The sequence below is a fragment of the Terrapene carolina genome, unplaced genomic scaffold (genome assembly GCF_002925995.2).
Source record: "Terrapene carolina triunguis isolate 2854851 unplaced genomic scaffold, T_m_triunguis-2.0 Scaffold926, whole genome shotgun sequence".
Taxonomy (NCBI): domain Eukaryota; kingdom Metazoa; phylum Chordata; order Testudines; family Emydidae; genus Terrapene; species Terrapene triunguis.
In genome coordinates, this window is record NW_020665277.1 from 501,540 (window position 1) to 525,450 (window position 23,911).

The 23,911-nt window shown below is 47.6% G+C and overlaps 1 protein-coding gene across 1 annotated transcript in view; it reads right to left on the reverse strand.

The window, feature by feature from the left end:
• PLXNA2 (plexin A2) overlaps window positions 1-23,911 on the reverse strand; it is a 177,190-nt gene that overhangs the window by 18,214 nt on the left and 135,065 nt on the right. The window contains exons 17-24 of the mRNA XM_026661161.2: window positions 22,701-22,844; window positions 20,307-20,541; window positions 16,049-16,191; window positions 13,915-14,183; window positions 3,778-3,844; window positions 2,449-2,595; window positions 1,573-1,732; window positions 773-876 (exon numbers count right to left, since the gene is read on the reverse strand). Of these exons, the coding sequence (XP_026516946.2) occupies window positions 773-876; window positions 1,573-1,732; window positions 2,449-2,595; window positions 3,778-3,844; window positions 13,915-14,183; window positions 16,049-16,191; window positions 20,307-20,541; window positions 22,701-22,844 (1,269 nt within the window). The remainder of the gene's footprint in view (window positions 1-772; window positions 877-1,572; window positions 1,733-2,448; window positions 2,596-3,777; window positions 3,845-13,914; window positions 14,184-16,048; window positions 16,192-20,306; window positions 20,542-22,700; window positions 22,845-23,911) is intronic.

A 23,911-nucleotide genomic window follows, 5' to 3' on the forward strand; every position in this document is an offset into this window, starting at 1 on the left:
TACGTTTACTGTGCTTGGGGCTATATTCCCTTGACCGACGGCACACTCCTCTGTGACTGCCTTTAATGCTGAAGCTGTGCGATTGCTGCACAGGACACAGGGTGAAGGCGACGCCCCCTTGTTCCTAAAAACTAGGTGCCTTTGGTATCCCCTGAACGAGAACTGAGAATCAACATGTAGGAAGATTGAGAGTGAGAAACTGGAAGAGACTAAGGTGCCACAAGTACTCCTGTTCTTTTTGCGGATACAGACTAACACGGCTGCTCCTCTGAAACCTGGAAGAGACTAGTCGTCCATGTAGCTTGGTGCCCTGCCTCACTGGATCAGGTGGCTAGTCTGCCCCCATAGTGCCTGGTGGCCTACAGACGATGCTTCAGAGACAGAAACCCCTCTCCCTTCCTATACTGCCCTCCCCTTTCTCTCACTTAGGCTTCTATTTCCAGGCCTGGGTCTCTGACATGATAGCCCTCTGCAGCCCCCACATCTTTAACCGTGACAGCGCAGTCCTCTCTCTGCATACCCAGTCTATCTGGTGAGAGAGGCTGGCATTTTTAATTTAGTCAATTTTCAACTCTGCTAGTTTCTGTAAGATGTGTGTCAGGGCTGCTTTCTCGTCTAATGCACGAGCACACTGAACCATTCTGGTTTATCATAAGAACGTGACCTCCCTGTCTGTCTTGTTAGACGAGATGCCGAGGAATTAAATTTCTGCTTTTCTTTCCCTTCCGCTTGGCTGCTTTCTGGGAGCTCTGCGTCAGGGATGGTTTCTTACCTGATAATGCATCAGGGTGTTTAACCGCTTCCAGTCGCCCTCAATCTTGGTGGTGATGTCTTCATCCTGCAGGACCACACGAGCTATCCGGCCTTGCCGCCACTCTGAAGGGAAGGCGAGAACAAGCAGACACGATGGTCAGGGATGAAAAGCCACCCGCCTCTTCTGTGCACATCAGCCTCATGTGACATTGTATGAGAGATGAGTCTCTAAGAGGCCAAGCTCCCAGGAAGGGGTGTTCAGCGAAAGGGCTGACTTCTGCTCTTGATTATTCCTGTGCAGCCCTAGGGAAGTCAATGTGGGTTGCTTCCTTGCAGCTGAGAGCAGAATTTCCCCCAGAGTGGGGGAATGTAATTATATTTTGGGGTGTTTATCTGAACTAAGGGTCCTCCCCCCCCAACACTACTGTAAATATATGGCCTTGGAGATGGAGGTGCCTTGTGTAAAAAGTCTGAGGTGTCAGTCACTTGCTCACTGGACAATCGCTCCACTAAGACAGTTTTCTAGGGGACATTAACAGGGTCTGCAGAGTGCAATGGCTAAGACAGGTAAAGAGTTTGACCCAGTGTTGTGTCCTGCAGAAACAGCATCTCCGCTGGGTGAGCGGTGTCGTGTGTGTTTGGGGGAGAGGCGGGGGAGGTAAGGATAGAGCAAGTGTGCACAAAGCTAGCCATCCTGGCTCTAGCCAATGCGATCCGCTTCCTGAACATTACAAATCTCTCTAAGAACTACCTCAATACTGGCTACCTCTCTAACCCCCCCGCCCACACACACTTCTCACGGGGCAGGGATGTTCTTACCCAAGTCCATGTCGACAGCCCTTGGCCTTTGGGAATAGGGGACGTTTTTGTACACCGCATCCAGAATCTTCTCTTTGACCTGAGTGATGGTGTCGCAGTTCAGCACCTTCACGGGGATCTCTGGGCTGTTCTCGTTATCGGGGTTCACACAGTTCAGGATCTAGAGAGGGAGAAGTCATCTCAAACGGCTCTCAAAAGGGCATCAGAGAAACATCCAGCATAACAGTGACAACGTTCATCGTGGGACAGAGACACTTAACACTGAATTCCCCTGAAAAGCCACAGAGTCTACATTCATATCACAGCTGTATATCATATCATAGCATATCACAATATCTAGAGTCTCCTTGGGAAGCTCATTAAACTAAGAGCTTCAGGATGTCCATTGGAGTTATGTTTAGGGGAGGGCAAAGGCATGGAGAGCTATAGATATATAAAAAAGGATGACAAGTGTCTGCAATTCCACATGTAAACCCTGATTTTCCAAACTTTAGCAGCCAGGGCTGTTCGCACACAATCAAGTTAGGTACATACTTTATTTGCACATGGCCCTGGCACCCTGAGGTTTTGAAAATCGGGCCCATAACATTACGTGCACTTACATCTTACAGATTATTGCACATGCAACACTTGTGGGCCACAATGTTGGAGTATGGGTTGAGCTGGCTGAGAATTTGGGCCATAAAATTGTGTATTTCCTGCTTGTGCTTTTGATGAAGGACCAATTCTGACATGAAGCAGCTAGTTCTACCCTGGGGCATCAGAGGTGCATATATCCTGCCATTCCTGTATGGCTTCTCTTCACTTACAGTAGGTCACTTCAGCTGGAGAGGATGCGTACAGTTCAAAGCCAGGTCCCACAGACAGCCAACTCACCAATGTTTTGTACTCAATTTGCTGCCGGATCAGCTTGTCCTCACTCAGAGAATAGCGTGCCTCCCCTGTGATGGCATCGATAGGGCCCTTCTCCATCTGCTGCTTGATGGCACAGTACAGCATGAAGAGCGGCTCCCCAGCGCACTCCTGTTCGACAAGACACACAGCAAAACCAAAATCTAGGTGAAAGTGCCTCTTCGGCAGGACCTTATCCTAATGCATATGCTTATCTTTAAGCAGGTGCACGGTGCCACTGACTTAATCTTAACAACCGAAGTAAGTGTCTGCAGGTCTGCGGCCCAAAGCAGCACTTGGAGAGGAAAGCCAACGCCAAGGGCCCATTACTCAATGTGGGTATCATCCTTGGCTTGCCTCCCCACTGCTGGAGAGAAGGAATCTGAGGGTATGTCTACATTACAGCTGCTACAGCAGCACAGCTATGGTGCTGCAACTATGCCACTGTAGCGCCGTAGTGTAGACTCTCCCTATGTTGATGGAAGGGGTTTTTCTATCGATGTAGCTAATCCACCTCTCCAAGACGGCAGACGTCTTCTGTCGACCTCACTGCTTCTACACTGGGGGGTTAGGTCGACCTAACTATGGTGCTCAGGGTGTAAAATTGTTCACAGTCCTGAATGATGTAGGGAGAGGAGTTGTTTGGGGTATTCCAGGGGGTACAGCGAGGTGAAATGGGATTACACCGAGCAAGGAAAGTTACACTGAACAGTAAGGCGGGCACATTCCCCATCAGAGAGATCCAACAGCCTGTGCACAGGGCTCCAGGGAAGTGGTAGAAGCTCCATTACCTGGGTTATTTTACATTACACTGAAAAAAGCAGTCAAGAGTTGACTGTAGGGAACTACACTTTCCTGGGTGGGGCATGGACTAGATGACGCAGGTAGGTCTTTTTCTGAGGTGTGAAAGCCTCCTACGTGTCCTACACATGCAGCCCATCAGGGCTCACTGCTGGATGGTGATGATAGTCTGTTCCTTCAGCTGAATAGAGACAGGGAGACATGCACTAGGCATGCTTCATTGCAGGCTTGTCACGCACAGAACATTTCAAATGTGCAACATGCAACCTCAGGGTTGAACAAAGCTAAGCACGGAGATGGTTAGCTTAGACTCCACTAATTTAACTACATCTCCAGATGCACATAGCACATTTCCAGATCTCTGCTCTGCTATTGTCTCCCCCTTACTTTAGGCCTTGTCAGGCATTTTAAAGGCTGGAGTCACCCACTAAGTCTTGGGCAGGAGGAGAGCTATGGAAGCATAAGGAGAATGGGTAAAGACAGAAGAGGATCTCCACTCAGTCTCCCCCTCACCTTTAAGAATTTATGGAGGAGGAAGGCAAACCAGTTAGTCAACATCTTCTCAGCCACAGACTCGGTCCTGGAAAAAGACGAGAAGACATTTCATCATGTCTATTTAAAAAACTCAAAATAAATGACTTCCCGTCACACCAGTGACCCCGCATCTCAATAGTGCGGGAGAGCTGGGAAGTTTGAAAGCAACTATGGACAAAAGCAAAACTGACTTCTTGGACTAGTCTCGCCCTCCCAAACTGAGTGAGGTATCGCTAGTTACAGACTCTCAGCATCCCTTAGCAGATAGGGCGGCACTTTTCCCACAGGCCTTTGGCCATGTGACCATCTTCTAATCACCCTCTCTGAGTGAACAGTGCCCATCTGGAGCACAAATTCACAGCATTAAGATTCTGCACTGGAGGATCTGGCATCATTGTCCCTCAGCCCTGCCCCCTCCCACATTTAGCTGACAAGCGTATGCAGATTGCTCAGGAACAGAAAGGAATAAAGACCAGCTGACAGCCCGTCATGAGCCCCTCTGACAGGGATGCCTGGTGGCACTTTAACTCCTTGCACGTGGTGCAAATTATACCCTATGGCTCAGTAAATCACTGGAATTTGCAGTGGTTGCTGGCAATCAGGGACAGCAGAGTGACAATGGCAGGGGAAATTGCAGCTTTCTCTGCAGCCCCACCCAGCATTCTCTCCCCACATTGTGCCCAAGATTATCTCTAATTTAAATACAATGGCTCCTAATGATAGTTTTTAATGCTGGCTCTGCAGGATTGCTGGGTCTCTCTTTAAAGAGACACTGTTCCTTTTCTTGGACATGGGGAAACGCTTTTGAAAGCAGCACTGGGCTGGTGACAGGACGAGGGGCCCCCTCATCTAGGAGACCCTGAACTGTGCTGCAAATGTGTTCAGAAGCGGCGGTCAGGCAGGCTTCCAAGAAATGGTTGTTGCTAGCATGGCTATAGATCAGTGGACAAGGATGTTTCTTTTGTTGCCAGCTGTGCTAGCTGAGAATGTGCTGTAAATGAATCCCCGTCCTAGGCGGTCTAGCTCTCTGTGCACTAGGGCTTTTCTGATCCTGCCCGGCATTACTCTTAGGCTGCCTTTAGTACTTGGGATTAGCCCCAATTTCAGCTATCGGTAACAGCAACTGCTGGGCCTGAAACAAACAAGCAGCTGCCCTTTAAGTGCCCACTCCATCTTGCAAAGCATGGCTTTCCTTGTCTAGACACAGTGCTACTGGTCACCCGCCGTAGCCTCAGGCTGTCTCTACACTAGCCACTTTTCTGAAAAGTTTCCCACCCTTGCTTAGGGTGGCTAGTACAGAGAGTGCTCCAGGCAGCTACTGGCATTTAATTCATCACAACTCTGCTCTGACTGGGTCTGAGCAGCCCTGTGCATAACTAGCCTTGCCTAGACTAGTGCTATCAGCAGTAGAGCAGCACTGGTAATGAATTAGGGGCCCTATTTTTGCCAGTGTAAACAACGCTGCAGGCACTGTTTAGAGTAGGGCATTAAAAACCATTAGCGTAGAGTCATAACTAGAGAGACACCATGGGTCTAGTCTAGTGGATGTAGAACTGAACTGAGACTCAGGAGACCATGGTTCTAGTCCTAGATGAAATGCTGATGGGGCGGCCGTGTGACCTTCTCGGGGTCACAGCTTCCCCTCCCTCATTCAGGGGATGTCTACACTGCGAAGTTGTGGACAAAACTTTTGTCTTTCGCCACGGGGGTGGGGTGGGGGCTTTTTTAAGTACCCGTGAAAAACGAAAGTTTTGCCGACGCAAGTGGCAGTGTGAACAAGGCTTTGTCGGCAGGAGCGCTCCCCTGCCGACAAAGCTAACGCCGCTCGCGGGGCTGGAAGTATTTTGTCGGCAAAAGTACCGACAAAGAGCGTTTACACACGCTGACATTTAGCGACAAGGCTGTGTCGACACAAGGCCTTGTCGCTAAAAGCTGCATGGTGTAGACAAGCCCTCAGTCTGTCTTGTCAGACTGTGAGCCCTTTGGGTCAGAGACTGCCTCTCACGGTGTCTCTGTATAGTTCCCAGCACTCTCCAGCTCTTACTGGAATACAGATGACAATACTAATGTAAGAGGGTTTGTGCTAACAGCAAAGCTGGTTGAATAGTAAACAGAAGTTACAGATTCACCAGTATTTCAGCCATCAAAAGCAATGAGTTCTATTTGCTAGGACACCAGGAGTTATATTATCCACACTTATCAGTATATAACATCTGGAGGGTATTCATGAAAACGTCTGTAAATCCCGAAATAATTGAAACAAATGATTAATTGTCTGAAAATTCATGCTGGAAAGTGCCATATTCATTGTTCTGTTGAAAATTTTTCATACATCCAATCAAAGAGGAGAAACAATAGCACGTGACTTAGGCAACCAACAACCAGCCACGAATAAAGAAGAGCCAGTAACAAACAGTCAAATCAAACAGCAGGAGAACACCACAGCATCTGACAACTATTCCTCCAGGTTATTTGGTGAATGCTAACATGGTAGAAAAAAAATCAGGATCAATTTGTGAAATGTTTGCTAATTGAGAAAGGGCTAACTTCCTAAGGAATATTCCTAACGTACAGCAGGACCAGTTCTCGTAAGTTAATTTCAGTTTAATGCAGAACGTAACATACCGTCCCTCTGGATGCTACAGAAATAATCAGGTTAAACAGTTGTGTGGCACAACTGTGTTATAACATGGTTTCTTCTTACCTGTGTGGACAGAACCTACCCCCCCGCGCCATGCCATAGCCCTGTTAGGGACCTGTGTTCTAACCCTGACAGATACATAACTACAATACTGCACGCTTATACATTCAAAAAATTTTTGAGAACAAACATTACATTAAGCCCTTAACAATTGCTGACGGTACCAGCATGTCCCAACATTCCACTGACTCGATAGTACACCTGCGGTACAGCTGTCATTGCAGAAGGTATCAACACTTAAGGGGTTAACATGCTCGAATTCTTTCCTTAGCTGAAGCAAAAAAGCCACTTCCTTCATCAAGGAGTCCAAGGAGTTGGAGAGTGCCTAGCTCTTCACAAGCCTTAGCCTGTTGTGTATCTTTTCCCTGCCCTCATCTGCCATGGTTAGTCTTTGAAATCTGATCCATGCTGGAGGTCTCAGCAAGTCATCCTTTAAACTCTGTCTGCTGTGTTTTGGAGCGACCTCCCTTTCTCTCTGCTGTGTCAGAAGAGGTCTACTGAGCTGCAAAAACAGCTCCTTCAGAGTACTGCACTAGCCCCTCAGCAGATATCATTTTTAACTCTGTGGTCGGCCTGGTATCTGGAATGCTGTTAGAGATCTGTCTCTGAAAATACAAAATAAGCTCCCGAAGATTAAGGCAGCAGGGGACAATCCCCAGACTCAGAGAAAACCCTTTTCATATTGACCACATAAATGAGGGCAAAGTACTCTCCGGAGACAACTTTCCAAAAAAGCCTGACACCAGAAACCAAAGCCTCTGGCTGCTCCTCTGACTCACTGGGGTGCTGGGAATAAAACTAAATAGAAAGGACCAGGAAAACTCCAAAATCAATATTTATGTTACTAATTTTCCCTTGTTTTGTCTAGTCTCTGAAGTGCCATATGCTCTCTGTGCCAGGGATGAGGACAGTCATTTGATTTAATGTCAGCTTTCCTTCAGTCTCCCACGAGGGGGAAGAGCAGAAAGGCGAAATAAAGAAAGAAGGAAAGGACTGAACACCAATTATCAAGCGCTGCCACTAGAGAGCTCAAAAGTAAAATAAAATAATTTCTCACTTTGTGGCGTCTCATTCATTATTAACTTAGAACAAAATGTTCTAACTTGGAATGTTTTGCATACTAAACAATACCCAAGGAGCTCACAGATCCACAGGGCTGGAAGAGACCTTTACTTTGTAGGTTTCCAACTGAAACATCTGGATCTTCACACCACAAAGCTGGCTTTCAAGTTCTTAGGCTTTGTTTCTTCTGGATCCTTTGCATTCTTGCCTCTTTTAAATGACTGCTACATACTGCTAACCCCTTTGCTGCTGCTAGAATGTGTATGTGCCACATGGCCACCCTCCATCCCTCAAAGCAGCATCAATCCAGGTTGGTACAGCAGCAAAGGGGAAGCAGGTACTTTATAAATGTGCAGCAGGTGCTCCATTTCTCAGACAAAAGGGGTGAGATGGAATAGATGTACAGAAAGGGGGAAAAGATAGAAGGGTACATGGTGCTGGAGAAGTTTCTTTTTTCCTACATGGAGACACCTTAGGAGACCAGCTGGATGATGGGAGCAATGGGTGGTTTGGTCTCTCCATAAATGCCAGACACTGGTGTACTAGGCTCTGGGTCACACAAGGCAGAGATTCTGCAGTCTCCATCTACAATAAGGATTTTCTGAAATTCTCCCACCGCTGGTTTAGCCTCAGTGCAGCTCTGTCTGGCTAGCAACAGGCTTCAGGGCTCCAGGCTTTTTCACCACCATGTTGCCTGGCGTTGCTCAGGGCATGTCCAGATGACATGGTGGTAAAAGTGTGGGTGGCTGGACTATGCTGGCACTTTCCTCATTGCAAGCCCTGGTGAAGCTGCACCAAGACTAGTGCAGTGGCAGAAGCATTTCAGAAAGTTCTCAGCGTTCATTAGGCCAATGGGTTGGAAGCCTGCGTTTCATCCCAAATGCTTCCAAATGATACATTGAACCTGTAGCCACCCTCTGTGTTTGGGGCACCAGCAACGCAGGCAAGAAGGCTGAAATTTTCAAAGGAACACGGGTGTCCAAATCCCATTGAATTTCATCAGGAGCTGGGCAGCTAACTCTGTTGGGCTCCTCTGAAAATCCCAGCTCACATGCTTAACAATAGGGGAGAGGAAATTGGCACTGAAGACAGTGGGACAAACCCCTTAACTCTTTACAAAAAATGCCATGGTGCCCTATGGTAGGTTTCTCTCTCACTTACCGCCGTGTAACTCCACTGATATCAGCGGGGCTACTTCTGACTTACACTGGTGTAACTGAAAGGGAAAATCGAGCCCTCAGTGTCAATGCACGGCTGGCAGGACATGTTCTATGGTTTCAGCTGAAAGCCCCCTCCACAAGTGAGCTACCTAGAACTCAGACAGTCTGCCTCAGTAGGAGGAAGTGATTGGAACTTGGACCTGTAGCTCCATCGAGTGTAAGCATGTCACATATGAAGGCTGGATCTGTAAGGCATCCCTCCATGCTGCTCTTCCATCCCTGCTCACTGTCTCCCCTAGCTATGCAACTATTTGCATTTGCAAAGACCCTGGTAATGCCCAGGAGTGAGAATGATTAAATTAAAAGCAAATTTAAATGGAGGATAATGAAGGCTCTTTGGGTTCATTTGGTTTCCCCGCGTCACCTGCCATATCTGGGAGGATAATTCACAGAACTAACCCACAGGTACTCAGTTCTGATAAAACAGAGTCAATAACTACCTCCTTCTGCCCCACTGCCAGGTTCTCAAATGCCACTGCTGCTGCAGAGGAGACCTCGTCCCCCAGCTCCTTGTGTATGCATTGGAATGACACCACCTGCGTCGAGTACCGATACTAGTCTTGCGTGTGGCTGGCTATGCCATATGCAAAACATACTCGCTCGACACTCCGGCATGTGGGTGAGTAGGGGTTCAGGCAGCTCCACCCTCACTCTGCAAATGGCATTTGAAACAAACAGGCCACATCATTTTATCTAGAATAGGAATTGGCTGTTTAATTCCACAGAGAAGAGCAGGAAGGTGCCTTCATGAGCCCATTCTTAAAAGGGTAACATTAATCCTGTGTTTACATGGCAAAGCAAAGACAGGCGATATGCTACAAGAGCCTTTTAAATGACCAAATGGGGTTGATGGGTGAGAAATAACCCCATTCAGAACCATGCGGGGTGAGTCTCTTTCCCCCAGTCTATTTACAAGCCCAAATGATGTTTACCATTTACCATGATGTTCACGGCAGCTAATGGAAACAGAAGCGTATGACTGGGGAAGTCTGAACCAGGATAGAATCCCAACCTTTCAGCAGGTGACTTGTCATCTTTTAGATTAATACATTTAGCTTACAAGTTTGTGTTGGCACCAATGTACCACAAAGGATGAAAGGGGGATGTCAGTGCAGGGCTGTACCGAGGGGACTGGATGGCTTGGGGGATTGGAAATAGGATATGAAGACTTTCATATCTAGATCACTGGTTCAGGCTGCTTTCAGGATGGGGCACTATTGCATAAAACTGCAGGTCAGACCACATTAGCTACCCCCGGCACTGAAAGCTCAACTCCCAGCCTCTGACTGCCAAAATAAGAGCCACACAAAGGAGTGGCTGTGTTCTCTCTCTGAGCCTTCTTTACGGTAGAAGAACATTTGCTCCTGGCTTAACTCCTTTTCCTGCCTGTACAGAGACTCTGGGTCTGAACTGCTCCCATGTCAAGGCTGGATCCAACACAATCCCTCCAGCCTCTGAATTTGAGAAACAAAGAAAAAAAATCATACATGCTTCAAGCCAGCAGAAACTCAAAGAGAGTGATGGCTTGCCACACACAGTCCCTGTGGGTTTGGCCCTTTCTCTGAGGCTGGGTTTTCCGTCTCTGGCAATCGGACTATGACATTGCTAGGCGGGCTCTGATGTGGTTCACTGTGTTATGAGCAAAACCTACTGGTGGTGGTAATGGGGTGAGGGACAGGGGATGGGAGGAGGATAGTGCTGAGATCACCAGCCTTGTATTTTTAGAGCACTGTGAAAAGTCATTATTGATGGCTCAGGCTGAAGACGCTTTCACAGCGACTCATCAAACCACGGGGGAAATTAACGCAGCTTCCATTTCTGAGATGAGTTATTGCCTCTGCAAACACGGCCAGATTTAGAGCAATTTCCTGCCAAGTATATTCATTGTGGCTGGAGGAATCCCTGAAAACTCCCCCCAGCTGTGAAATACTCCCCGTTGCTTTTGGCTGCTGGCTTCAGTGTGGCGATGGCTCCATTTGTGGACTGGTGGACAGTGGGTGAGCACTGCATCGCACAGCAACCCATGGGGCAAAGCTGAGACACAGTGGAATAGAACCAGGGTGACTCCTATGCAACAGGGCCCTGAAATGCCGTCAGTGCGAGTGGAGGGACACGGACGGCTCAGGGAAGCGGAAATAGGAGGCAGCCTTTTGCCTCAGAGTCATGGGTGCCAATCTGACCCCGGTTACTAAATTCAATTTTTGTCTCATCTGCAGACTGTGTGTGAGACCTGGGGTGAGTCACTTCAGCTGCCATTTACCTCAGCTCCCCAACAGTAAAATGGGGAAGTTCCTTCCTTATTGGATGGGAGGGCTGTGAGGATAAAATCTATTAATGACTGTGTGGTGCACAGATACTGTAGGGATGAAGGTCAAGTAAGTACCTAGATAAATAGACAAAAGCCCTTATATCACAGTGACACAGCAACTTTTGTTGCGCAGCGTCATCAGAGATGTGTAGGACTGATTGGGCCACGGAGGCTGAACCCCTAGATGTGGGCCAGAAAAGGTGTGAAGTGAGGTGAAGGTGTTTTACCACTGCCCTCTCCCTGCCAGCCCAGACTCTGGGGGTCTGTTACTTACCCTGTCCATCTAGGCTTTTATGCCATGCTCATCTCTAGAATATCTGGACCCGGCTTAGCAGATGCTCAAAAGCGTGCAGTACTGAACAAACATGCAAGAAGGGAGGTCCCTGCTCTGACGAGCTTGCGGTCTAATGAAGCAATTTATAGACACAGATGAAGGGATGCAATCAGGTGCTTATAACTCTGGAACCTTTTTCCCCATACAATTCCCTCACATTTAAAATAAAAAAAGCATAAATGCCAAGGTTTTTCCCTTTCGCTTTGATCTGGCACAGGCTGATTAGAAAAGCTCTGCACTCAAAAAGTGAACAGAGCAGCTCAAACGAGATCATGCCTATTGTGGTCCCTGCAGTGGCGCTCTCCTAGGCCCTGCTTCAACCTCTGAAACAATAATTAAATGCAAACATGCAACTGGATGGCCAGTGTTTTACAAGCACAACAGCCACGTTGTGTCTCCAGTAACACTCACTCTTGTGCAGTGGGTGCCCCTAAAAAAGCAACAGCCAGTGGGCTGTGATACGATGTGTGAGCTCACCAGCATATTCCCCATATTTAGAATAAGATATTCCACAAATACCACTGTCCAAATCAGACACTGCAGGCCAGTGAATACTGAGGGGTGAGCAGTGCCCACTGTAGCACTTTGTATTACTCATGGGCAGTGTTTGCCTTTAAGATTTAGTGGAACCCACTGTTCTGGGTTCAAGTGATGTCTCCTGTTGTGCATCATTTAGAGTAACATCAAAAGCTTCCCCTTCTTTTCCAAATCCCAAATTATCTGAATTAATTCCATGTTGCCCCCACTCTCTTTGGACAAGCAGGGTGCTACTCTACAGAAGAAATGTGGCCAAGATGCAAGAGCCTCCACAGCAAACTCTCTGTGTGCCTGTCTGCCCTAACGCCGCACTAACATAGCCTTGAACAGGAGAAGAGCCGGGACTGGCAGCAGAATCAAACACATAGAGCAACATGAATTCTAAGAAACACGAGGTGTGCTTTTATCTCAATGACTATGGTGCCTTCACACACTCAGATCAGCTAAGGTGCAGGATACTGGCCAAGATTGCCCCAGATCGCTCTCCCTCCAGCCCCCACACCATTTCCAAATCCCAAGGGAATCCCTTTGCTTTTATTCTCATCCTTAACCCAGTTTCCTCCATCTGGCACCTGCTTCTCCTGCCAGCCCAGCTGGAAGATGGACTGAGGTGCGGGGGGAAGAAAAATGGTCTGACAATGAGACACCAGCGTAACCTCGGGGGTCACCTGGCACCAATGAGACTGATGGTGCTGTCAGCCTTCACTCAATGATGATGAGAGGAGGTCTCCAGTCCTGGCTCAGCTCACTCCACTTCATGGGCTCCAGGACACCCCATTTGTCAAGCAGGACTCTCTAGGGATGGAGGTGTTGGCACACCGTGAAGTTTCAGTCATGCTACATGGACTGGTGGCAGAAAGAAAAATGCGGTGCTCCATTGGGAGCCTCCATGAGTCCATCCATTTCCCTTCCCTGTCTCTAGTAACATGGCGTTAACGTGATCTTATGTTTTCATGGATGGTTGCACAGCATCTTAAACTTGATCCAAGAGCACTATTACCTCTCGTACTTCTCTCTTTCACTCCTAATCCCCCACCGTCCCCCTTGACCCCAATCATTCCTCCCCTCCTTCTGCACAACAGAATAGGGCACTGATGAAAAGCCCATCAGCCCTGTCCTTTTTTGTCTTCCAGTTGCTTCCTCCATGGCCGAGAGCTTGCGGGGACAAGGGGATATTCTTGATTTAGAGAAAACCAACCCCGCCCAAAACAGCCAAAGACAAAAAGGAACCAGCTCTGAGCAGGGTCCCCAGTCCCTTCGAGCCTCCCATCCCCCAAAGTGAATAACAAAGAAGTGACAAATCCAATCTCTTCAAGATAACCAGGTTAGAAGCAAGGGGAGCTGCCCACCAAGAAACCACCTGGGCTGGGAATAAAAAACTGACATCTGGAAAACGTAGAGTAAAATTGCTAATGTCCCTGAAGGTCAGGGGTCAGCCTGCCAATGCTGAGTAATGCGTTTTAACTGTCAAGCTGTCCAAACCTCTACCACGCACTCTCGCTTATTACTGTCAACCGGGTCACCCAGACTGGAGCCACTCTCCCCCCATGCTGAGCCTTCCCAGGGCTCCCAGTGCAACTAGATGGAAAGATCAAACCTAAAACTCCCCCCATCCCCCTCAGTATCTGAGAGGCCAAGAGAAGTGGGAAAAGCAATGAATGAAAGCATGATGGGAGTTGCACATGGCGAGTTCGTTCTGCACTTTGAGGGTCTGTCTGGACTGGGGTTTCCTTGCTACCCACTGCCAGATCCTGCTATATGCAACTTTTCTTTGGGACTTGCCAGTGTGCGTGTGTTTTAGCCACTGGTAACCATGCGGCTTTTTCTCCCCCCCGCCTCCCCCATCCCCCAGCCAAGGCTCTTCCCTGGGTGGAGAGGGGACAGCAACTGCATGATGTTGGTTCTTTTATCTGGGCATGCCCCTGCAGCTTCCTCCCCCTGCCACCCATCTTACCTGCGCAGGAGCAGTTTGGGGTGATTCTTATTCTCCAGGTTCTTCTCAATCAGGTCTGAGAGCAGCTGCTTCAGCACGTCAGTTGCATATTCCAGCTTTCCCTGCAGGCCTGTCATGATAAGGGAAGCCACATTGCCACGGTCGCGCATGGAGAAGCTACGCTGCAGCTCCAGGGTCCGGATGAATGTCAGCAGAAACACCTTGTTGTTGATTAGCTGGGCAAAGAGCTTCAAGGCCTTCTCCACATTCTGCTGCCCGTTCCCTTGGACCTGTAAGCAGAGGACAACAATCTCAGCAAGCCACTGAAAGAAACAGTGCTCCTATCTCTAGCTCTAGTTGCCTTCACCATTGCTGTGAATAAGGCTCGCTGAACACTAATGCCTCTGCTTTGAGGCCGAAAGCCCTACAAGTGACATACATTTTGTACTTGTTCCGAAAAAAGAAAAAAAAAAGTGACACTCCCATAAGTAAATTAATTACTAATTTAGACTATTGCTTTATTATAGAGAAACAGTAAAAAATTAATTGAGGCTTTCAGCCAGTCCTGGTGTTCAGTAATTCATTATGAGTCAAAATGATAAACTACATTAAGCAATTCTTTACTAAACATCTTGGAGCCGTATATATTGGTTCTACTAACGTTATATAATTAAACAACTGTGTAATTGGCAACACATTTATCACTCCTGCAGTTCTGTTTTTCATAAGTGAAACCAATAAAAAGTGGCCACATTTGTTAGAAAAATCAGCTTACTTGGCAATTTAAATAATAAACATCATATGCGGGACTGGAAAATTTTGAAGATTGGCAATGGGAGAAGTCGATTCAAAAGCAGCCTGGCTGAGTTTAGTGCTTGAATTGTGGCCAGCTGTTTGCTGTTAGAATTTTCATCTAATTCATTAATTTTAATTAGATGTTTTTTTATTATATTAATAATCTCTTATATTTCTACAATGTCTTTCATGTCAAAGGATCCCAAAGCGTAACTTGATACAAATGATATGCAGGGATCCCTTCATCCACCAGTGAAATGCAGCCACCTCTAGAGTGATATACAGTGATTGCTCGATAGCACACAGCACTGTTTGGCCAAGAGCACATTTAACTGAAACTTGAAGGGGGGGATTTATGGAAGCAGAACACAATTACCCACACTGGAATCTGGCCAGGATAGCAGGAGCAACACCTGCTCATGTCAATGATACCAGGGCAAATATAATGACCAGAAGTGGTCAAGGCCTCTCTTTTACATCTCATCCCAAAGATGGTAGGTGAGTCCTCAGCTGGTGTCAATCGGCATAGATCCATGGACCTCGCTGGAGCGATGCCAATTCACAAGAGTTGAGAACTAGCCCAATACCTCCAGGGCTTCTGATGCCAGGCTGGGGCACTAAGTCAACACCAACTCAAAGGGAAGAGTGCTACATGATAATTGGTATTACTTTCTGCAGCACCAGTGTTTGCTTTGAAGGCCTCCCATCCAGGTACTGACTCAACCCAATCTAGTGTTGTTTGCAGGATTCTGATGGGAACACAACACAAGGCAGTGAGGACTGAAGTTAGCATTGACACTGAAATTTTAATGAATGGCTTATCTAAAAAAAAAATTGCGGGGGGAGAGGGGGGGATGAAAACTGCCGACGTACAGCAAATCCTGGGCCAGGTCATCCCAAGGTGAAAAGCTCATCCCTTGCGGGAACACAGCAATAAATCAGGAGCACGGTGTAGCCGGATACCCTTTGCTTTTCTCTCCACAATAAAGGGATTAAAAGAGACTTTAAAAAGACACTGATAAGGAAGGCAGCCAGTTTGCTGCTGGGCTTGCAAGATCCAGGGTGGTGCTTTAGCAATGAAAATAAAAAAAACCCCAAAAACCAGCCCCAGAAGAGAGCAAGAGGAAGCAAGTCGTGTGTTAAAGAGATAAAATGCCAGGCCATTTGTTAAAATGAACTCTGTGCTTATTTCACTTACCCTAGCGCTTCTAATAAGATTCAACGAGGGAGGTGGGAAGGTGCTTCACAGCTCTGTGAGTTTCAATCTAGCTTCCCAGAAGGGACCAGGAAAATAGTCCAAACTACGTAAGCACTAGGAGCAGCGGAGAGAGGGAGAGCATGCGCCCAGCCATTTCATTACCTCCAGCTCACGCAGGACGGGGTGGTCCTCGATGCCAGGGAAAAGGACCCTCATGGCATATGTCCGATAATCAAGGTATGGGATCCCGGAGCGATCCAGGTCACTGGTTAATTCATTGATGTCTGTCTGCAGCTCCGCAAAAGCTATTGTGGGAGAGGGGAAGGCCAGGAGGAGAGAGAAAAAGAAGTGCAATCAAAGGGGACCATGGGGAATTGAGTCTAAACAACAGGGACTTTGGGAACAGCCAGCAGTCTGCCTTCCTGGTAGGCAAATCCAGGACAGCAAATGGGCCATCTTGGGAAGCTTGGTCACTGTAGGACCTCACTGTGTTGCTCAGACATGCCGTCATGGCTGGGAGACACTTTCACAGCAGCAGCAGAGAGAGGGTGTGTGGGTGTGCACAAGTATGTGCAAATACTGTGCAAAGAACAGATGCTGAGAACAAAAGATGTTTGCTAATTTGTATGCAGTTCACACCTTGTGTACAAGCACCTAAAATACCTTGAAAGGCTCCAGTTAGAAATAAGGATACTATTTTTAAATTGTTGTGCCTACCACATTCTCTCTCTTTCTTTCTCTTGTCTATAAGTAACACCACTAACCTAATATCATGCTTCAGGGCCTCAAATGCAGGCTGCAGGGGTCAGGAAGGTATTTATCTGTCCATGTATGGTACAGCATAGTCATAGATATTATGGGGGTTCGTGTAGTGGGGGGTGGAGGTGAGGTGAAGTGAAACATAAAAGATGCTGGATGGAGTACTATACTTGATGGACTGATGCTTCCATCCATAGTTTCTAGGACTCCAGCTAGGATCTCCTCAACCATGAGTCCATATGTCTGTCCTACATTCATGTCATTCTTTGCCTTGTTTGCAAGGGCCTCCTCATATTTTGTTTGGCTGTGTGTGCTGATGCAAATTTCAAGAACATGAATATAGATCATTCTCTGAAATTTGCTGCATTCTGTTTATTTTTATTTTTCCCCTTGATCCACCAAGCTCCCTTCAAACTAGATAAAACATCTTTTCTAGGATGCACAACAGCAAACCTTCCCAGAATGTTCTTTTTTCTGTCAGAAGTCAGCCCCAGGTTAGCCTGCTGCCGCTTGGCTTCCAGCAAGCATCATTTAATTTCCATCTTTGTATCCCTGCTGGGATGCCAAGCCCAGCCTGTCTTGTTGCTAGGGCCTAGATTCCTACACTCTGAAATTTGTAAGTGACAATTTCAACGAGTTAAAACAAGTACAAGGTTTCTCAAAAGCAAATCGAGGAGGAGATTCTTTCTATCCCAAAGGTTCTGCTCTTGCTAGCTCGATGGCCACTGCTGGGAAGAGTTTATTTTTTCACCCGCAGTTATGCTGCCAAAAGAGAAATGTGATTACTAACTGAGATTTTTATCTAGAGAGGTTATTTGTCTGATCTCAATCTCTTTGATGCAGAGCATGCTGCATAGAAGACAACCTGGATCGTATCCACATGCACCCCTTGGTACTTGCATGAACCCTCTCATATGCACCCCACACCACAAGTGCTCACTCTCCTCTGCAAAATGTACTGACTCCCACTTTCTCTGAACCTACGCACACCCCATTTACAAATGCACAGCTCCCTACACCCTCAACACAGGCCTTTGAATGTGTATACATTGATTCTCAGCCACCCAATGTACAAATTAGCTTCTATCCCTACCTTTCACCCCATGTAAAAATGCACATCCCTGACACAGCCCCGCAATGCAATACCCCCAATACACTCACCCCCCACTCCTCTACCGTCTCCCAGAATGTAACCTTTGACAGCAAAGCCAGAGCACAGGAGAGCAGCCCTGTGGTGCCTGCACCTCTCTGCACTACGTTCCCAGCCCGTTTTCTCCTCGGTATCTAGGACGCCATGCTGGGCTCCAGGAGGCAGGCTTCCAGCAGGTGCAGTGTGGACTCTTTTCTCTCTTTGTGGGCCAGGATTATTCCACTTTCTAGTTCTGTCTCATTCCTTGCCAGAACCATACCATTCCTATGGGGTCAGAGTCCCCTTCGGTCCATACGAAACCCCTTCAGCAAGAGGCCATTAGAGAATGAGACATATTGACCAGGCACCCTGGGGCCTGAGCAGTTTCCACAATGTAATCTCGATGCGTCACTTAAGCAGGATCAAGCTCTAATCCTATTCTCCACACATTAGGCTGTGTCTGCATCCGATACACTCGTTACGGCCTGCCCTAGTTGTGGGGGCAGGCGTGCTTGCCTCGAAGGTGCAGAGACTCTCCCGCTCTCTGAGCCCATGAAGGGAGACACTGACCTAACCTTTGCTCTGAAGCTATAAACAGGCTCAGGAGGCCTTAGATTCAAACCAGTTCAACTGCAACATGGTATAAACAGGAGCTGGTTACCAGGGAAACTAGACCTGAGACTAGGTACTAGAGTTGGCATCAAATCAATGGAGCTCAATGAGAGGAAAACTCTGCTAGGCCATATGAAGTTTCTCAGGAAAAGGGGTCAATTTATAAACTGATTGTCTATTTTTCACCATGGTGATTTTTTTTTTTAATATAACATATCTGCCAACATGTAGAGGAGAAGACGATTAGCTATGCTGAGCAGGAAAGGGGAGAAGTAGAGAAATCTGCATATAACATGAACTCACCAAAGAATAGAGCTCACTTAAGGGCTGTAGAAAATTCAGAGCTACAGTGCCACGATATAGAAAGTGTCTAGTGTCTGTCTGTGTGTATGAGTGTGATTGCGTATGTGTTCACGTGTCTGTGCAGGACGCTGCCTGTGTGTTTAACTATAGCCCTGTCTACACTAGGGGATTTGAGCAAAACATTCCCACTGGCGCTCCCACTGGTTCAACTGCTCTGAAGCTGGGGAGGCCCTAGTGGAGACAAGGCTCTGGGGACTTCTGCAGGTTTTACCACCGTGTCATGTAACTAGCTCAGAGCCAAAAATGCTCACAGTTTCATTGTTCTGGGGCTCCTTAACACTGATGCGGCTGATCTTGTGGGAATTTCCCACTGAAATCCGGTGGGGCAGACCAGGCCTGTGTGTGAATGCATGTCCAGGCATTTCGGTGAGTGAATGTGCCATTTTCAAATGTTCCTGCCATTTAGTTGAAATGGATAAAAGGAGGTGAAGTGGATTTAGCGCTTACCAGTGAGAGGAGAGGAGCAGGAGCAAAGCCTATGTTCCTGACTGACACAAACAAGCCATGGACTGCAGCTGCATTTTTTTCCTGACATGACAGCACCTAGAATTCCTCAGAAGTCACCCTGTTCTAGTCATTTGTCAGTGCCGTGACTGTCTGAAGCCCTGGAAATCCCAAAGGGGGAGGGCTCTGGTCTAGATTAGACCATTTTGCAATAAGCTGAAGGGACACAGCCCCATCCTTAACAGAGGCTTGTGTGAGGAATCCAGGCAGAACTCAGACACAAACCCAGGATTCCTTCAGGGGCTGCTTTCCAGGAGGATGTTTTTCCTTCTCCTCCATGACCTTAGATGGTGAAATCCAGGCACCTGCCTGTGTGGGCAGATTGAGAGAATCATTAGAAATCCCTGCTTGATTTCTAAAGAAACCAACTGGGCTGACGCAGCAACACTTCCAGGAAGCCCTGCCTGAGTCTGCAACCAATACGCTCTATGAGGGAGAGAGACGCCAGATCCAGGCTAGCTGGATCTCATCTCACATCCCCCTCCGACTTTTGTTTTTCATTTTCATGCTAATTCTGTCCTGCTCTGATAGCCCTGCAGACCCCAGGACACTGACAACTCTCCCATCGCTGCCTCAGCCCTACCCTGGGGTGGGAGGGGGGAAAAGGGGCTCCCATTTAAGTGGGGCGCTCTGCATCCACAGTTCCTCTGCAGATGTGATGGTGCCAATTGCAATGCGGACACTCTTCCAGTAGGAAAGGAACAGAGCCGTCAGCTCGGGAGTGAGTGAGAACCTCTCCAGTTCAGACACTGGGGGGATTTTCAACTGGTACGTCACATTTACCCAGTAAGGAAGTGGAAACCATTTCTTGCCAGGTCTGTGAGATTTGGAGATGGCTCGGGGCAGTTCAAATGCCTGGGTGACATGGGCAGGTTACACGGGGCTCTCAGAACAGAGACGCCTACCTGGCATTTGGAGTTGCACCTTTGGCCTCCCTGTAATTTCTGCTAATGTGCACTGCCCCACGTACGCTGGCTTCGGGGAATGCAGTCACGTCAAAGCCCATTCCCCTTTGCCCCATCCTGAACACAACAACAACAACGGGGTACTGACCCTCCTTGCATTCCAGGGCCACCCGAGACTCCAGGTTGTCCATCTGCATCTGGAGCCTCTTGAGGGTGAGGTCGTTCTCCCGGGACTTGCGCTTGTAAGCGATGAGGACGATGATGACAATGATGAGAAGCAGGCTGCCTCCCGCCGCAATGCTGACGATGGCGGGCAAGGTCAGCAGGCTGTCCGAGATCACATTCACCGAGCCAGGGGAGAAGATGATGCCGCCCACGTGCACCTAGCCAAGCAAAACACAGGGGGGCTCAGCCAGTGGGCTCTGCCTGCTGTGACCAGATGAGGGGAGGGGGTGCAGTTACACCTGCTGGGGCTGGTATTTGGGTGAAGAACTGATCAGCCTTTAGAGTATCTCCACCCCTTTCAGGCAAAGCCAGTGTGCTTCCCATGTATTTGATACTCTACATTAACTATAAGCTCTTCCGAGAACCACTGGGTCCCCCGTCCTAAATTCCTTTGTCGCTTAGTCTGGCTTCCCATTTCAGAGACATTGGGCTCTCCCCATCTATTCTAGCATGTGCTCTCTCTATAGGTCCCTTCACCACAGTGTGAAGGCAGCCAGTTTCTTCCTGCTGCCCCAGGATCTGTCTTGTTTGGTCAGTTTCAGCTGCTGCATGATAAGACATACAAGTGCTGCGAATGCAGCCTGGTGCTTTCTCCAACATCTCACTCTGTCCCTGGGTTACGCTGTTCTGTACTGATATCTGATGGAAAATCTCTGGTCCTCGCTTATAAGCTGAAGAAATCTCTTCTCATTTACTCCCTAATATTTTGGACGCTGGAGCAGAAAATGTCTCTCCATTTCAATCTCTCCTCCGTCATGCTGGAGGCTATGCTGTTCCTCTCTGGGTTTGGCCTGTGCTTTCTCTCTCCCATTTCCCATGTCTAGCTTACGGTCACTCATCATGCACTTGGTAAGACGTTGTCTTTGTTCACCACCTTTCACTGTGGAGAGGTTTCTGCCACTACAATAGCTTTGACCTCTCATCATGAAGGACACTGGATTCACCCCCGGAGCTACCACTGCTCACTCCTGACACAGTCCCAGCAGTACTGCTGACCACACTGTTCTGCTCACTCACCCATGCTGGGGAAACTGATTTCTGCCCTAGTGGTTATCTCAGCAGGAGAGAAGAGCCAGGGACAAGAAACAGAGGCCTCTGAATAACTGGTGCTCACTCCTCCTGCTCAGATGCCTGATAGATTTTCTCTGCTCCCAAAGCCCCATTCTTTATTGATTAGGGAGATCATTCCCCAGTCTGCAAAGATGCCGTCAGAGGACATGGTAAACAGTCTGTCTCAGTCACAACTAAGACCATATGAACACTGGCTGCCTTCAAAAAAAAAAAAAAAAAGGCACAACCTATTTGAAACACACAGACGGCTTCAGTTCATGATAAATACGTCAGCCTTTCACTATCTCAGGCTTTGTTCTTATTATCTGATGGCTCCATTTGACTTTCATTTCACAGGCTTTCAACTCCCTTTTGTAAACTGCGGACATTAGAGACAGAGTGACAATTCCACTGGCAAAGGAGTTCAAGGAAAACCAAGTAAGCGGGCTGGGTGAGAAGAGAAAAGAGAAGAGGCTATATATGAAAGCTGTGGTATAAACAGACTGGGGGTTAAAATGGGTTAGGGTTTTCTTGAATGTGCCAAGGCCTCAGATATAAGCAACTGTCAGCAGGGAAGCTCTAGTGTGAATTATACTGTGATATTTCAAATATGTTTTGGTTGCTGAACTTAAAGAAAAATAAACCACAATTAAAGCCTCATTTGAGCTCTACCCAGACACTTCAGCAGCTGCCCACTTGGTCTCTAACTGCATCAGAGAGGAGTAACACTGCAGTAAATGAAAACACAGGAGCTGCCATTCTGGATCAGATGCTAGCCCATCAAATTCAGTACTCAGCAGTGGCCAATCTCTGATGCTTCAGGAAAAGGCAAAAATCCCCCTAATACACCTGGCCAATTGTACCATGCTGTCCACAGAAGCAAAATTCCTTCCTGACCCCTGCAGATGTTACAGGAAATTCAGTTCATGCCTTATAGAATGAACAACAAATAAAGAACGGTGAAAGAATATGATACCTGGTACTGATGTCCTGCTGACACAAATACTTGAGTTTCCTGGAATCTCTAGCAAGCCCGGATAGTAGGAGGGCATCTCCAATGAGAGGATAGAGATTTCCTCCTTTCTAATCCACAGCAATGCTTAACTTCCTATTAAACAGCCATAAAGGGAGGTAAATCCTATCTGATTCCTGACAACTCTAGGAGAAATGGCACTCAGCTGCCTCAGTGAGCCATACAAGGAAGGAAGGAAGGAAAGATTAGATACACAGGTATATAAGGTAGCTAGATGGTGTGTTTTGACCTCACCATAACTTTGTGCTGCCCGGTGAGGTTGGGGGGCTCACACAGCAGTTGGGTCTCAGACACAGTGACAGCACAGGGGGTATCTCCAATCAGGACAGTGTAGTTTAGCTTTGCTCCTCCGGAAGCTGGTGGGCACAGATTTTTGCCCTATTGACAAAGGTAGAGAAGACTGTATAAAGATTCAGCATGTTCCTTGGCCATTACACATCTGCCCTTTATCCTCAGTCATAGCTTGCATGTGCTTTGAAAGGAAAGCCTGGGTGTCATCCCTTTCCAATTTCCACTGGCTTCTCTCTCCAGCTGGCAGAACATTTCTATATCATTTACACCCTAGGTCCCAATAATGGAGGGTGGAGAAGACAGGCTTAAAGGGGTATTACTGCGTCTAAGGGTATGTCTACACTAGAAACTTCAAAGCGCTGCTGCGGGAACGCTCCCGCAGCAGCGCTTTGAAGTGTGAGTGTGGTCGTGCACAAATACTGGGAGAGCGCTCTTCCAGCGCTCCTGGTAATCCACCTCCACGAGGGGATTAGCTCCCAGCGCTCAGAGCCTGCCTACACTAGCGCTTTAAAGCGCTCACAGTTGCTGCGCTCAGGGGGGTGATTTTTCACACCCCTGAGCCAGCAAGTTAGAGTGCTATAAAATGTAAGTGTAGACAAGCCCCAAGGCTATGTCTACACTGCACACCTTACAACGGTGCGGCTGTGCTGCTGCAGCTGCACCGTTGTAAGGTGTGCTGTGTGGCTGCTCTTTATCGCTGGGTGAGAGCTCTCCTGGCAACAAAATTAAAACCACCTCCAATGAGGGGCGGTAGCTTCATCGCCGGGAGCGTGGCTCCCGCTAACACCGGTGCTTTTCGTCGCTAACACGTTTGTCATTCAGGGGGGTGTTTTTTCACATCCCTGCGCAACAAAAGTTTTAGTGACGAAAGTGCCAGTGTAGACATAGCCTAAGCTTGTTGTACTGATGTATCTCAGGACCGGTGTGTACCTTCAATTGATACAATTATATCAGATAGAGATGTGATTTTTTTTTTTTAAAACCAATAAAAAGCTATAATGTAGACACCGTTATACCTGTGTAAGATGGTACGGCTAATTTTCTTTGCTAAACCAGAATAAGCTATACAGATATAACCACTTATATACTGGTATAATGGTGTCCACACTTTTTGGGAGGGTTTTTGCGCGTCACTTTAACTATGCTGGCACAGT